This window comes from Globicephala melas, chromosome 2, assembly GCF_963455315.2.
Source record: "Globicephala melas chromosome 2, mGloMel1.2, whole genome shotgun sequence".
Classification (NCBI taxonomy): Eukaryota; Metazoa; Chordata; class Mammalia; order Artiodactyla; family Delphinidae; genus Globicephala; species Globicephala melas.
Genome location: NC_083315.2, coordinates 104,439,950 through 104,455,158, shown reverse-complemented (window position 1 = coordinate 104,455,158; position 15,209 = coordinate 104,439,950). Strand labels below are relative to the sequence as shown.

At 41.8% G+C, this 15,209-nt stretch overlaps 1 protein-coding gene across 3 annotated transcripts; it reads left to right on the top strand.

Moving 5' to 3' along the window:
• The first annotated feature begins 10,447 nt into the window (after nucleotides 1–10,447).
• LOC115852175 (granzyme B-like) lies at nucleotides 10,448–15,172 on the top strand. Of its 3 annotated transcripts, none has more exons than XM_060293601.2 (5): nucleotides 10,448–10,569; nucleotides 13,179–13,326; nucleotides 13,781–13,916; nucleotides 14,116–14,181; nucleotides 15,029–15,172. In XM_060293601.2, the coding sequence occupies exons 1-5, from the start codon at nucleotides 10,509–10,511 to the stop codon at nucleotides 15,170–15,172; spliced, it is 555 nt and encodes a 184-aa protein (XP_060149584.1). In that variant the 5' UTR covers nucleotides 10,448–10,508. The 3 variants fall into 3 exon arrangements, with proteins under 3 accessions (XP_060149584.1, XP_030710554.1, XP_060149585.1); XM_030854694.3 differs by having other exon boundaries at nucleotides 14,116–14,373; XM_060293602.2 differs by lacking the exon at nucleotides 14,116–14,181.
• The last annotated feature ends 37 nt before the right edge of the window (nucleotides 15,173–15,209 follow it).

The following is a 15,209-nucleotide window of genomic DNA, read 5'->3' as shown; positions in this document are numbered from 1 at the left end:
TTGTGTTACTGTTTCTGGATTTGGGAGGGATACTACACAGTCTTGGCCATTTGACTAGCCATTGAAGTTTAGAGAAAAATTTTCCCAAACTCCCTACATCCTCCCTCTTCAGCCTAATCAGCATATCATGTCAACATGGCTATATTCAGGACCTCAACCCAACTCTTGAATAATCAATCCCAATAGGGAGGGGGATAGAAATGAGGGTGGCAGGAAAGGGCAGGACCTGAGACTCTGAAGTTCCAGGTCCTCCTGTAACATCTCCTTCCTGTATGAGAAGCTGATACTAAAGCAAGGGAGTAGTTAGTGAAATTGTGGGACCTCTAGCAATTCAGAGAGGAGTCACCTGGGCAGGGATGGACACAAAGCCCTGAAATTCTCCAGCTTAAAGACAACAGAAATGACACACACACACCATAGACACAGAGCAAATAAATGTTTCATAGAGCTGTGCTCTGCTGACTCTGTTACCCCTCATCTTGTCTGATCAATCTGTCACTTTAGTCTTCAGACAACAATGAAAGCCACGAAAAATATTCTGAAACATCTCCCTGGTTTCTGTACTTACAGAGATTGAGCCAGTCTTTGCAGGGGCAATTAGACAAAGATAAGGTAACAGAGACTTCAGTGACCACACAAACATGGAATATAGTCCTTGCAAAAATAGTTCGGAAAAGTCACTAGACAAATGGATGACTGTATCATTCAACAAACAATACAAGCAATCCCTGGGGGATGGGGACAATGCAATTCCCAGAGTACAGTATTGTATTCAAAATATCCTGTTTTCAATGAAAATATGCAAATACAAAGGAACAAGAAAATATGGTCCATGCACAGATGGAAAAAAAGAACTTGACAGAAAACATTTTTGAGGAAACCTGGACACAGATTTTCAATTGACTGTCTTAAAAATACTCAAAGAGCTGAAAGAGACAATGAAGGGAACTAAAGCAAATCAGGAACAATATATGAAAATGTAGAGAATGTCATAAAGAGATAGAAATTATAATTCTGGAACTGAAAAGTACAACAACTGAAATGTAAAATTCAAAAGACAATTTCAAAAGTAGATCTGACCAGGCAGAAGAAAGAAACAATGAACTTGCAGGGAAAATAAAATAACCCAGTATGAGGAGCAGAAAGGAAAAAATAATGAAGAAAAATGAACAGAGCTTAAGGGATCTATGAGACGATATCAAAAGTATCAACATAAGCATTATGGGAGTCATAAAAGAAGAAGAAAGAAGAGTCAGAAAAAACACCTGAAGAAGTAATGGCCAAAAATATCCCAAATTTGATGAAATACAGGAATATGTGTATCAAAGAAGCTCAACAAACTCCAAGCAGGATAATCTCAAAGAGATCCACACTGAGACACACTACAACCAAACTGTTATGAGCCAAAAACAGAGAGAAAATCTAGAAAGCAGCGAGAGAGAAGTGACTCATCATGGACAAGTGATTTCCAATGAGATTAACGGTCAATTTCTCATCAGTAACCATAGAGGCAGTGGGATGATATATTTAAAGTGCTGAAAGCAAAAACAAAAAACTGTCAACCAAGAATTCTATATTGGCAAAACTTCCCTTCAAAAATGGAGAAATAAAATGTTCTCAGACAAACAAAAACTTTGGGAATTAATCATTAATTCCTGCCCTGTAGACCTGTCCTACAAGAAATGCTAAAGGGGGGTCCTTCAAGTTGAAACCTAAGGACAAGAGATGGCAACTTGAAGCCAAATGAAGAAAAAAGATCTCTGGTAAAAATAACCACATAGATAATTACAAAAGCTAGTAGTATTGTATTTTGGGCTTGTAACTTCTTTTTGTTTCTTGTAGGATTTAAAAGACAAATGCATAAAAAGAAATTATAACCTATGTAATGGACACACATGTAAAAAGATATAATTTGTGTCAATAACAAGATGGAGATGGAGCTGAATAGGATCAGAGTTAATGTATGTTGTTGAGGCTAAATTGGTATATATTCAAACTATATTGGTATAAATTTAGGGCATTAAATACAGTAACCATTAAGAAAGTAACTTTAAAATATACAGAAATGGAAATGAAGAGGTATTTAAAATAGTACAGTAGAGGGTCTTCCCTGGTGGCGCAGTGGTTGAGAGTCCACCTGCCGATGCAGGGGATGCGGGTTCATGCCCTGGTCCGGGAAGATCCCACATGCCGCGGAGCAGCTGGGCCCGTGAGCCATGGCTGCTGATCCTGCGTGTCCGGAGCCTGTGCTCCGCAACGGGAGAGGCCACAACAGTGAGAGGCCCGCGTACAGCCAAAAAAAAAAAAAAAAAGTAGAAAAAAAAAGCAAACAAAAAAGAAGGCAATATTGGAGGAATTGAGAAACAGAAAATATATAAAAACCAAATAGCAAAATGGCAGAGGTAAGCCTATCATTATCAGTAATCATTTTAATTTTAAGTGGATTAAACTAACCAATTAAAAGATAGAAATTGGAAGAATAAATTTAAAAATATGATTCAAGTCTATGCAGCTTTCAAGAGACTCCCTTTAAATACAAAGACAAAAATGTTGGAAATGAAAAAGTAGAAAAAGATATTCTATGCAAATAGCAACCCAGAGGAAACTGGAGTGGTTATATCAATACCAGGTAAAATAGATTTTAAGTGAAAAATTGTTAAAAGAGACAAAGGACATTATATATTGACAAAAGGTCAATTCATTAAGGATACATAACACACCAAACATCAGAACTCCAAAATATATGAAGAAAACATTGAGATAATTGAGGAGAGAAATAGACAGTTTTATAAACATAGTTGGAGACTTCAATACCTTACTTTCAATTGTAGATAGAACATCTATAAACCAATTAGAACAAACAGACATACAAAACACTCTGACAGCAGTATGCTACACGTACTTCTCAAGTGCATACAAAGAATTCTCTAGGATACACCATAGGTTAGGCCATAAAACATTTCTCAATACATTTTAAAAGATTAAAATAATACAAATTATCTTCTTCAACCACAATGGAATGAAGCTAGAAATCAATAACAGAAGGAAAACTGGAAAATTCACAAACATGGAAATTAAACAACACAATCTTAAGTAACCAGTGGGTCTAAGAAAAAATTGCAAGAGAAATTAGAAAGAACTTTGGGACAAGTGAATATGAAAACACAACATACAAAATGTATAGGATGCAGTAAAAGCAATGCTCAGAGGAAAATATATAGCTATAAATGACTACATTAAAGAAAAAGAAAGATTTCTAATCAACAACACAAATTTAAGCCTAACAAAACTAAAAATAGATCAAACAACCCAAACCAGCAAAAGGAAGGAAATAATAAAGATTAGAGAAAAATAATCAAAATAGAAAGCATCAACAATACCAAAAGTTTGTTCTTTGAAAAGATCAACAAATTTGACAAACTTTTAGCTAGACCAACAACAACAAAAAAAGAAGACTCAAATTAAGAAAATCAGAAATGAAGGAAGGGGTCATTACTACCAACCTCAGAGAAATTAAAAGGATTATTAGAGAATGCTATCAACATTTCTACACCAACAAATTAGATAATTAAGATGAAATGAACAAATTCCTGGAAACACAGAAACTACCAAAACTGACTCAAGAAGAAATAAGAAATCTAACCAGACTTATGACAAGTAAAGAGATTGAAACAATAAACAAAAACCTGCCAACAAAGAAAATCCCAGGACCAGATTTCTACACCGGTGAATTCTACAAAACATTTAAAGAAGAATTAACACCAATCTTACCCAGACTGGTTCCAAAAAATTAGAGGAGGGAACTCTTCCTAACACATTGTATAAGGCCAGGATCACCCAGATACCAAGACCAAATATACCAAAAGAAAAGAAAATTACAGACCAATATCCCTTATGAAAATAGATGCAAAAATCCTCAACAAGATACTATCAAATTGAATTCAACAGCACACTAAAAGGATTATACACCATGACCAAGTAGTCAACCCGTGTGGATGGGATGTTCTTCTGGGGTTATGAAAAAGTTTTCAAGCTAGAGAGAGTAGGTGGTTGCACACTTGGAATGCACTTAATGCCACTAAATTGTATTTCAAATAGTTAATTGTAGGTTATGTGAATTTCACCTCAATTTTAATAAAGGGTCACAGCCTTGTATTTAGCATAATCCCCTTATGATTTTTAAAAATGCAGATATACATGAGAAAAAATGTTAGATCACCCTTCAAGACATTAAAGATGATTATCAATGAGTGATGGGAAATCAGGTATTTTTAATTATTTTCTTTCTGCTTAAATTATTTTTTTAATTTTCCAACAATTTTAGAAATTAATTTCATGTTAAAATTTTTAATAATTAGAGAAGAGAGACTATGGTGATATTGACTAATAGATGTTTAGGAATGTGGGGGAAATGCTTAAGTTGCAGGGTTTAGTGAGGATAATAGAAAATTACATTGTATATGTAACATGATCCCAAGTATTTTATTTTTTTTTAACATCTTTATTGGAGTGTAATTTTTTTTACAATGTTGTGTTAGTTTCTGCTGTATAACAAAGTGAATCAACTATATGTATACATATGTCCCCATATCCCCTCCCTCTTGCGTCTCCCTCCCACCTTCCCTATCCCACCCCTCTAGGTAGTCACAAAGCACTGAGCAGATCTCCCTGTGCTATGCAGCTGCATCCCACTAGCTATCTATTTTACATTTGGTAGTGTATACATGTCCATGCCACTCTCTCACTTCATCCCAGCTTACCCGTCCCACTCCCTGTGTGCTCAAGTCCATTCTCTACTTCTGTGTCTTTATTCCTGTCCTGCCCCTCGGTTCTTGAGAACAATTTTTCCTTTTTTTTTTTAGATTCCATATATATATGTGTTAGCATACAGTATTCGTTTTTCTCTTTCTGACTTATTTAATTCTGTATGACAGACTCTAGGTCCATCCACCTCACTACCAATAACTCAGTTTCATTTCTTTTTATAGCTGAGTAATATTCCACTGTATATATGTGCCACATCTTCTTTATCCATTCCTCTGTTGATGGACACTAGGTTGCTTCTGTATTCTGGCTATTGTAAATAGAGCTGCAGTGAACATTGTGGTACATGACTCTTTTTGAATTATGATTTTCTCAGGGTATATGGCCAGCAGTGAGATTGTTGGGTTGTATGGTAGTTCTGTTTGTAGTTTTTTAAGGAACCACCATACTGTTCTCCATAGTGGCTGTATCAATTTACATTCCCACCAACAGTGAGAGAGGGTTCCCTTTTCTCTGCAACCACTCCAGCATTTATTGTTTGTAGATTTTTTATTTTTATTTTTTTGCAGTATGCAGGCCTCTCACTGTTGTGGCCTCTCCCGTTGCGGAGCACAGGCTCTGGATGCGCAGGTTCAGCGACCATGGCTCACGGGCCCAGCCGCTCCGCGGCATATGGGATCTTCCCAGACCAGGACACGAACCCGTGTCCCCTGCATCGGCAGGTGGACTCTCAACCACTGCGCCACCAGGGAAGCCCTGTTTGTAGATTTTTTGATGATGGCCATTCTGACTGGTATGAGGTGATACCTCATTGTAGTTTTGATTTGCATTTCTCTAATGATTAGTGATGCTGAGCATCCCTTCATGTGTTTGTTGGCAATCTGTAGATCTTCTTTGGAGAAATGTCTTTTTAGGTCTTCTGCCCAATTTTGGATTGGGTTGTTTGTTTTTTTTGATATTGAGCTGCATGAGCTGCTTACAAATTTTGGAGATTAATCCTTTGTCAGTTGCTTCATTTGCAAATATTTTTTTCCCATTCTGAGGGTTGTCTTTTCATCTTGTTTATGGTTTCCTTTGCTGTGCAAATGCTTTTAAGTTTCATTAGGTCCCATTTACTTATTTTTGTTTCTATTTCCATTTCTCTAGGAGGTGGGTCAAAAAGGATCTTGCTGTGATTTATGTCATAGAGTGTTCTGCCTATGTTTTCCTCTAAGAATTTGATAGTTTCTGGCCTTACATTTAGGTCTTTAATCCATTTTGAGTTTATTTTTGCATATGGTGTTAGGGAGTGTTCTAATTTCATTCTTTTACATGTAGCTGTCCAGTTTTCCCAGCACCACTTATTGAAGAGGCTGTCTTTTCTCCATTGTATATTCTTGTTTCTTTTATCAAATATAAGTTGACCATATGTGTGTGGGTTTATCTCTAGGCTTTCTATCCTGTTCCATTGATCTATATTTCTGTTTTTGTGCCACTACCATACTGTCTTGATGACTGTAGCTTTGTAGTATAGTCTGAAGTTCAGGAGCCTGACTCCTTCAGGTGTGTTTTTCTTTCTTAAGAGTGCTTAGGCTATTTGGGGTCTTTTGTGTTTCCATACAAATTGTGAAATTTTCTGTTCTAGTTCTGTGGGAATGCCATTGGTAGTTTGATAGGGATTGCATTGAATCTGTAGATTGCTTTGGGTAGTATAGTCATTTTCACAATGTTGATCCTTCCAATCCAAAAACATCGTATATCTCTCCATCTGTTTGTATCCTCTTTAATTTCTTTCACAAGTGTCTTACAGTTTTCTGCATGCAGGTCTTTTGTCTCCTTAGGTAAGTTTATTCCTAGGTATTTTGTTCTTTTTGTTGCAATGGTAAATGGGAATGTTCCCTTAATTTCCCTTTCAGATTTTTCATCATTAGTGTATAGGAATGCAAGAGATTTCTGTGCATTAATTTTGTATCCTGCTACTTTACGAACTTCATTGATTAGCTCTGGTAGTTTTCTGGTAGCGTCTTTAGGATTTTCTATGTATAGTATCATGTCATCTGCAAACAGTGACAGCTTTACTTCTTTTCTGATTTGGATTCCCTTAATTTCATTTTCTTCTCTGATTGCTGCAGTTAAATCTTCCAAAATATGTTGAATAATAGTGGTGAGAGTGGACATCCTTGTCTTGCTCCTGATCTTAGTGGAAATGATTTCAGTTTTTCACCATTGAGAACGATGTTGGCTGTGGGTTTGTCATATATGACCTTTATTATGTTGAGGTAAGTTCACTCTGTCTACTTTCTGGAGGGTTTTAATCATAAATTGGTGTGGAATTTTGTCGAAGCTTTTTCTGTATCTATTGAGATGATCATATGGTTTTTCTCCTTCAATTTGTTAACATGGTTTATCACATTGATTGATTTGCGTATATTGAAGAATTCTTGCATTCCTGGGATAAACCTCACTTGTTTACGGTGTATGATCCTTTTAACGTGTTGTTGGATTCTGTTTGCTAGTATTTTGTTGAGGATTTTTGCATCTATGCTCATCAGTGATATTGGCTGTAGTTTTCTTTCTCTGTGACATCTTTGTCTGGTTTTGGTATCAGGGTGATGGTGGCCTCATAGAATGAGTTTGGGAGTGTTCCTTCCTCTGCAAATTTTTGGAAGAGTTTGAGAAGGATGGGTGTTAACTCTTCTCTAAATGTTTGATAGAATTCACCTGTGAAGCCATCTGGTCCGGGGCTTTTGTTTGTTGGAAGATTTTTAATGGCAGTTTCAATTTCAGTGCTTGTGATTGGTCTGTTTATAGTTTTTATTTCTTCCTGGTTCTGTCTTGGAAGGTTCTGCTTTTCTAAGAATTTGTCCATTTCTTCCAGGTTGTCCATTTTATTAGCATGTAGTTGCTTGTAGTAATCTCTCATGATCCTATGTATTTCTGCAGTGTCCGTTGTTACTTTTCCTTTATCATTTCTAATTCTATTGATTTGAGTCTTCTCCCTTTTTTTCTTGATGAGTCTGGCTAATGCTTTATCAATTTTGTTTATCGTCTCAAAGAACCAGTTTTTAGTTTTATTGACCTTTGCTATTGTTTACTTCATTTCTTTTTCATTTATTTCTGATCTGATCTTTATGATTTCTTTCCTTCTGCTAACTGCGGGGTTTTTTTGTTCTTTCTCTAATTGCTTTAGGTGTAAGGTTAGGTTGCTTATTTGAGCTGTTTCTTGTTTCTTGAGGTAGGATTGTATTGCTATAAACTTCCCTCTTAGAATCACTTTTGCTGCACCCTATAGGTTTTGGGTTGTCGTGTTTTCATTGTCATTTGTTTCTAAGTATATTTTTACTTCCTCTTTGATTTCTTCAGTGATCTCTTGGTTATTTAGTAGTGTATTGTTTAGCCTCCATGTGTCTGTATTTTTTTCCAGATTTTTTCCTGTAATTGATATCTAGTCTCATAGCACTGTGGTTGGAAAAGATACTTGATATGATTTCAATTTTCTTAAATTTACCAAGGCTTGATTTCTGACCCAAGATATGATCTGTCCTGGAGAATGTTCCATGAGCACTTCAGAAGAAAGTATATTCTGTTGTTTTTGGATTGAATGCCCTGTAAATATCAATTAAGGCCATCTTGTTTAATGTATCATTTAAAGCTTGCATTTCCTTATTTATTTTCATTTTGGATGATCTGTCCATTGGTGAAAGTGGGGTGTTAAAATCCCCTACTATGATTGTATTACTGTCAATTTCCCCTTATATGGCTGTTAGCACTTGCCTTATGTTTTGAGGTGCTCCTGTGTTGGGTGCATAAAAATTTACAATTGCTATATCTTCTTCTTGGATTGATCCCTTGATCATTATGTAGTGTCCTTCTTTGTCTCTTGCAATAGTCTTTATTTTAAAGTCTATTTTGTCTGATAGGAGAATTGCTACTCCAGCTTTCTTTTGATTTCCGTTTGTATGGAATATCTTTTTCCATCCCCTCACTTTCAGTCTGTATGTGTCCCTAGGTCTGAAATGGGTCTCTTGTAGACAGCATATATACGGGTCTTGTTTTTGTATCCATTCAGCCAGTCTATGTGCGTGGGCTTTCTGTAGTTGTGACAAGCTGGGGCTACTCTTCGTTGTGGTGCGTGGGCTTCTCATTGCTGTGGGTTCTCTGTTGCGGAGCACAGGCTCTAGGCCCATGGGCTTCAGTAGTTGCATCATATGGGCTCAGGATTTGTGGCTCACAGGCTGTATAGCGCAGGCTCAGTAGTTGTGGCGCACGGGCTTAGTTGCTCCGCATCATGTGGGATCGTCCCAGACCAGGGCTCGAACCCGTGTCCCCTGCATTGGCAGGCGGATTCTTAATCACTGAGCCACCATGGAAGTACCTCAAATTTTCTTAATAACATATACTACCACTAAAATAAAAAAACTAATTTTATTTTTAAAATTTCTACCACTGGGCAAGCTAAGTTCAAAAAAGTAGAGGCTTAATAAATGTATCTGTTTTTATAAGGAGGATATTTACCCTGGAATTATGTCTTTTGATGCATAATATTCCTCATAGAAAAATTGTGAAGTACAGAAATGTAAAGATGGAACCTTCAATCACCAGAGTCTAATCACTGAGAGATTCTTTGTTGTTCTTGAACAGAACTGGGCTTGGGCTATTTAGAAAGAATGGTCCTTCATTTCCATTTTAGCAAGATCATTAGCAGAGTTTGTTCAGCCAATGTCATCCTATAATGTGCCAGGCCTGCTGTATCAGAAGTGTGGCTTTCTGCACACAGCACAGAGAATACTAAAAGGACAATTATTGGTCTTTGGTCAGCCAGCATGCTTTCCCACTTCACATGGTATAGGCAACTTAGTAATTTGAACTTCCTTTGGCGAACCAGCCTTTTCTCTGTCTCAGTTCATGTGGTTTGGGTGAAACTGACCCCAGCCTATCCAAAGTAGGAATGACCTAGGCTTAAATCATCCCTGGATTCAATTTCTAGGGTCAGAGTGATTCATGAATTTAGGCCAAATGTCAAGTGCAGAACATTTGTTTCCAAACATTAACAAGAGAGATGGACTCTATCGCTCTGAGCATTTGTAATTAAAAAAAATAAAAGATGTTAAAAGTCCTCTAGAAAGGAAGTTAAGGTGATGAATGGGTGCCTATATAGATTTAGTACATGGTGGCCATGCTCTGTTATTGTCCTGTGCGTCCCTCAACCAAGCCCTTCCTGAGTTGCAATCTGGTCACAGATGTTTCTTTCTCTTCCACCAGACAGTCAGCTCTCTAAGGGAAGGAGACACATGTGCAGTATGTTTGATCATAGCATAGAGAAGAGCCTAAACTCGCATCAGCTAAAGAAGTCATCCTGTGGACTCAGCAGCATGGAAATGAGGCCTTGGTGGTTCAACCACTGATGACTCAGGTTTCTGGGCTCCAGGACCTCTACTGGGCGATACCACATCCTACAGTCCCCGCCCTGTATTCTTGGGTTCCTGCTCTAGGCTGGAACAAGTGGTCTGCTCTGAGTCATCATCTGTGGGTACCCATGTGGTCACTACATGTTTCTCACACAACCACCCAGAGAACGTCGTCAGGTAGACGGAGTGGGGGCGAGGCAGCTTCCGTAGAAAGCCTTCTAGGATGAAGCACCACAAAACCAGAGGGGAACAAGAGGTCACTGAGCCCACTTGCACCTCCTTCCTCTCCTGGGGGGGCTAAAAAGAGAGCAAGGAGGAAACACCAGCAGCTCCGACCTGGGCAGCCTTCCTGGGAAGATGCAGCCACTCCTGTTCCTGCTCCTGTTGGCCTTTTCACTGCCCCCCAGGGCAAAAGCTGGTGAGTGACCATCCCCACCCTCAGAGGCCCAACCTCTTACCCCAGTTGGCACCGATCACCTGCCCCTTCTGCACACCCCTGATCCCTCTATCCACTGGAAACATTCTGAACACCAGCTCCCGTCCCATCTCATACCCCCAAGTATGATGCTGGATACGCCTCCAGCAGGAGTGACAGAGCAAAGGTTGTTCTCAAGAAAAGCCAGTGGGTACTATCCCCTCCTCCAGCCCTACATTTGCTGTGTGGAAAATCGAACTTTCCTAGAAGTGATGGCAGAGGGTCGGAAACTGGAAAAGAGAAGATAATCAATTCCCCTGAAGACGGCAGAGTGGGCCTGGCTTCTGCATCTAGGATGAGACAGGTGCTCCCTCAGCAACTGCTCAGCAGACCTCGGAGTTGGTGCTGTTGCCTTTGCTCAGTCCCCAGGCTCCTCAGTCCCTTTCCCCACCTCTGCTTTCCTCTTCTTTTTTTTTTTTTTTAACATCTTTATTGGAGTATAATTGCTTTACAATGGTGTGTCAGTTTCTGCTTTATAACAAAGTGAATCAGTTATACATATACATATGTTCCCATATCTCTTCCCTCTTGCGTCTCCCTCCCTCCCACCCTCCCTATCCCACCCCCCCATCCCACCCCTCTAGGTGGTCAGAAAGCACCAAGCTGATCTCCCTGTGCTATGCAGCTGCTTCCCACTAGCTATCTATTTTACATTTGGTAGTGTATATATGTCCATGCCACTCTCTCACTTTGTCACAGCTTACCCTTCCCCCTCCCTGTGTCCTCAAGTCCATTCTCTAGTAGGTCTGTGTCTTTATTCCCGTCTTACCCCTAGGTTCTTCATGACCCCTTTTTTTTTTTTCTTAGATTTCATATATATGTGTTAGCATACGGTATTTGTTTTTCTCTTTCTGACTTACTTCACTCTGTATGACAGACTCTAGGTCCATGCACCTCACTACAAATAACTCAATTTCATTTCTTTTTATGGCTGAGTAATATTCCATTGTATATATGTGCCACATCTTCTTTATCCATTCATCTGTTGATGGACACTTAGGTTGCTTCCATGTCCTGGCTATTGTAAATAGTGCTGCAATGAACATTTTGGTACACGACTCTTTTTTTTTGTTTTTTTTTTTGCGGTACACAGGCCTCTCACTGTTGTGGCTTCTCCCGTTGCAGAGCACAGGCTCCGGACGTGCAGGCTCAGCGGCCATGGCTCACGGGCTGCTCCGTGGCATGTGGGATCTTCCCAGACCAGGGCACGAACCTGTGTCCCCTGCATCGGCAGGTGGACTCTCAACCACTGTGCCACCAGGGAAGCCCCATGACTCTTTTTGAATTATGGTTTTCTCAGGGTATATGCCCAGTAGTGGGATTGCTGGGTCATATGGTAATTCTATTTGTAGTTTTTTAAGGAACCTCCATACTGTTCTCCATAGTGGCTGTATCAATTTACATTCCCACCAACAGTGCAAGAGGGTTCCCTTTTCTCCACACCCTCTCCAGCATTTATTGTTTTTAGATTTTTTGATGATGGCCATTCTGACCGGTGTGAGATGATATCTCATTGTAGTTTTGATTTGCATTTCTCTAATAATTAATGATGTTGAGCATTCTTTCACATGTTTGTTGACAATCTGTATATTTTCTTTGGAGAAATGTCTGTTTAGGTCTTCTGCCCATTTTTGGATTGGGTTGTTTGCTTTTTTGTTATTGAGCTGCATGAGCTGCTTATAAATTTTAGAGATTAATCCTTTGTCAGTTGCTTCATTTGCAAATATTTTCTCCCACTCTGAGGGTTGTCTTTTGGTCTTGTTTATGGTTTCCTTTGCTGTGCAGAAGCTTTTAAGTTTCAGTAGGTCCCATTTGTTTATTTTTATTTCCATTTCTCTAGGAGGTGGGTCAAAAAGGATCTTAGGGCGATTTATGTCGTAGTGTTCTGCCAATGTTTTCCTCTAAGAGTTTGATAGTTTCTGGCCTTACATTTAGGTCTTTAATCTGCTTTTCTTCCTAAGCCATTACTGGCTCCCCTCTTTCAAGGATGAAGCCACTGTTGGGCAGACCAGAACTTCTCTCCTTTCCAGAATCCCACCAGCATTGGCCCTACCAACAACCCCCTTCCAGAGGCCCATTTTGTGTGTGTGTCGGTGGGGGGTGGACAGGGGTGTGGTCATTCCTTCATGTAGCCAACGAATACTTATTGGGCACTTACTGTATGTCAGGCCCTGGGAAATAGGCTATGATGACATCTAGATCCCTCCTCTAAAGCCCTGAGCACTGGAAAGCTAGGCTACCCTAGACATCACGGGATGACAGGGCCCTTAGAAACTCATTAAAACAAAGCATAGTCGGGAGAGGAATGTTCAGAAGCCTCTAGGACTTTGCTGTACCTAAGACAGGTATGCTCACCTCCAACTATGTGTGGAAGACAGTTTCACAGACCCGGACTGCTGCTCTTCCCTTTTCTAGAAGAGGATTTGAGGCCCCTCACACTGCCAGCCTCAGGCCAGGCTGGACCTGCAGTGCCCAGCAGTTCTGAGCATCAAGCCGATGCCTGCCAGGTGCAGTCAGTGGTTGCACACAAGCAGAACAGTCTTTTCCTTCAGGGGAGATCATCGGGGGCCATGAGGTCAAGCCCCACTCCCGCCCCTACATGGCATTTCTTCAGATCTGGGACCAGGATGATCAAAAAAGGTGCGGTGGGTTCCTGATTCGAGAGGACTTTGTGCTGACAGCCGCTCACTGCTGGGGAAGGTGAGGAGCCGGAAGTAGCCCACACCCTCCCGAAAACCCCTGACAGGGAGCCCTGCCTTTTTCTCTGGAAGCAACCAGCCTCCTAGGAACACATGAGCTGGGAGGGCTCCTGAGAGGGTGAGAAAGAGGGCAGCGGGGAGGGGCAGGTCAGTGTCAGAGGCATTGCTGAAGTAAGAGAGACTAGAGATAGGGCATGCCTTGGTATCAGAATACAAACTAATGCACTTTCACATGTTTTCCTGGGGCTGACACTTGGGAACCACTGTGCCCTTACCAATGGCTCCAGAATCCGACCTTGGCTGCCAACAAACAGAGGGCACAGACAGTCCAGCCCCCGGGGCCCTCCTGTTGCCTGCATTTCCCCTCAGCTGCAGCCCGGCCCTGGTGTCACCTGCCCTTCAGCTCCTGGGCTGTATCTCCTGTGACTCCACCTCCTGCTTTGCTGTCTGTGCAGCTCAGTCAACGTCACCCTGGGGGCCCACAACATCAAGGATCGGGAGAGGACCCAGCAGGTCATCCCGGTGAGAAGAGCCATCCCCCACCCAGGCTATAATGAAAAGAACTACTCCAATGACATCATGTTACTAAAGGTAAACCTCCTTGCTTCTCCTGCCCTCCTGGAAACAGATCATTTCCCCTCCCACTGCCACGCATCCCTTTCCTCCCTCCCATCTGGCTGCCTGACCAGTCCCTGTGGCTCAGGTGAGAGGGAAGACACTGCAGCATCATTGCCATGTCCAGGCCCGGGGACCACTGGCTGAGCTGGGCTCTCTTGCCTCTTCCCATCAGCTGGAGAGAAAGGTCAAGCAGACTGCAGCCGTGAGACCCCTCAGCCTGCCCAGGGGCAAGGCCCGGGTGAAGCCAGGACGGGTGTGCAGTGTAGCCGGCTGGGGGCAGGTCGCTCTGGGCACGTACTCAGACACACTGCAGGAGGTAAAGCTGACCATACAGAAGGATCAAAAGTGTGAACTCTACTTACACAATTATTACAACAATGCCATTCAGCTGTGTGTGGGGGACCCGAAGGAAAACAAAGCTTCCTTTAAGGTGAGAATGACCACCTACCTTGCCTGGCTCTGGGGAGACACGTGTTTGTAGAAGATCTGGGACCCGGGGACCCAAGCAGTGTGGGAACTGCCCCACCCTCTAAGCTGGGACCTTTCTCTCCAGGAAGAGAAGGGGGAACAACCAGAGCTGGGAGTGCCTAGGGCCCCTGCAAGTCTACAAAAGACCTATGGGGAATCTAAACCTGGTGCTCCTTCAGAGCGGGAATTTGCAACACACGGAGGCACAGGTGTTAGAAAACTGGGCTTCCTGAGTGTGTGGTAGTTAAAAGCAGGTGCCTCCTCAGAACTGGAACCCACCTGGCTTAATGAGCTCATCCTCCCTGTTGAGTGTCAGCCCACCAACCTGCTTCCATGTCCTTGAACAGCAGCTTGGAGCCCACAGTCCCACAGCGTCTTGATAGAGAAAGGATCTGAGACCCGGGGGAGGAGAGGGTGCTGCCACCTGGTGAAGTGAAGCAGTGACAATGTCCAGGGTCAGGGCTTGGCAGCCGAGGGGACCACGGGGGCCTGCCCTGCCCTCTGACCTCCTACCTGGAGGCCATACAAGGTGGCCTCCCCCGAGAGGGGGCTTGGGACGGCAGGGAGGCAGGACCAGGAGGAGACCTGGCTCAGTGCTTCCCCTTCTCTGTCCTCAGGGGGACTCCGGGGGCCCTCTGGTGTGTAACAATGTGGCCCAGGGCATTGTCTCCTATGGACAGAAAAATGGGTCACCTCCACGGGCCTGCACCAAAGTCTCAAGTTTCCTGCCCTGGATAAAGAAAACCATGAAAAGCCTCTGACTGCAGAACAAGACCTTCTTCCCTGGAGCTGATCCAG

Excerpts from the sequence above, each read along its gene's own strand:
- LOC115852175 (XM_030854694.3), top strand. The coding sequence starts at position 10,509 with ATGCAGCCACTCCTGTTCCTGCTCCTGTTGGCCTTTTCACTGCCCCCC. Across the intron at positions 10,570-13,178 it reads GCCCCCCAGGGCAAAAGCTG|GGGAGATCATCGGGGGCCAT; the intron begins GTGAGTGACCAT and ends CTTTTCCTTCAG. Across the intron at positions 13,327-13,780 it reads GCCGCTCACTGCTGGGGAAG|CTCAGTCAACGTCACCCTGG; the intron begins GTGAGGAGCCGG and ends CTGTCTGTGCAG.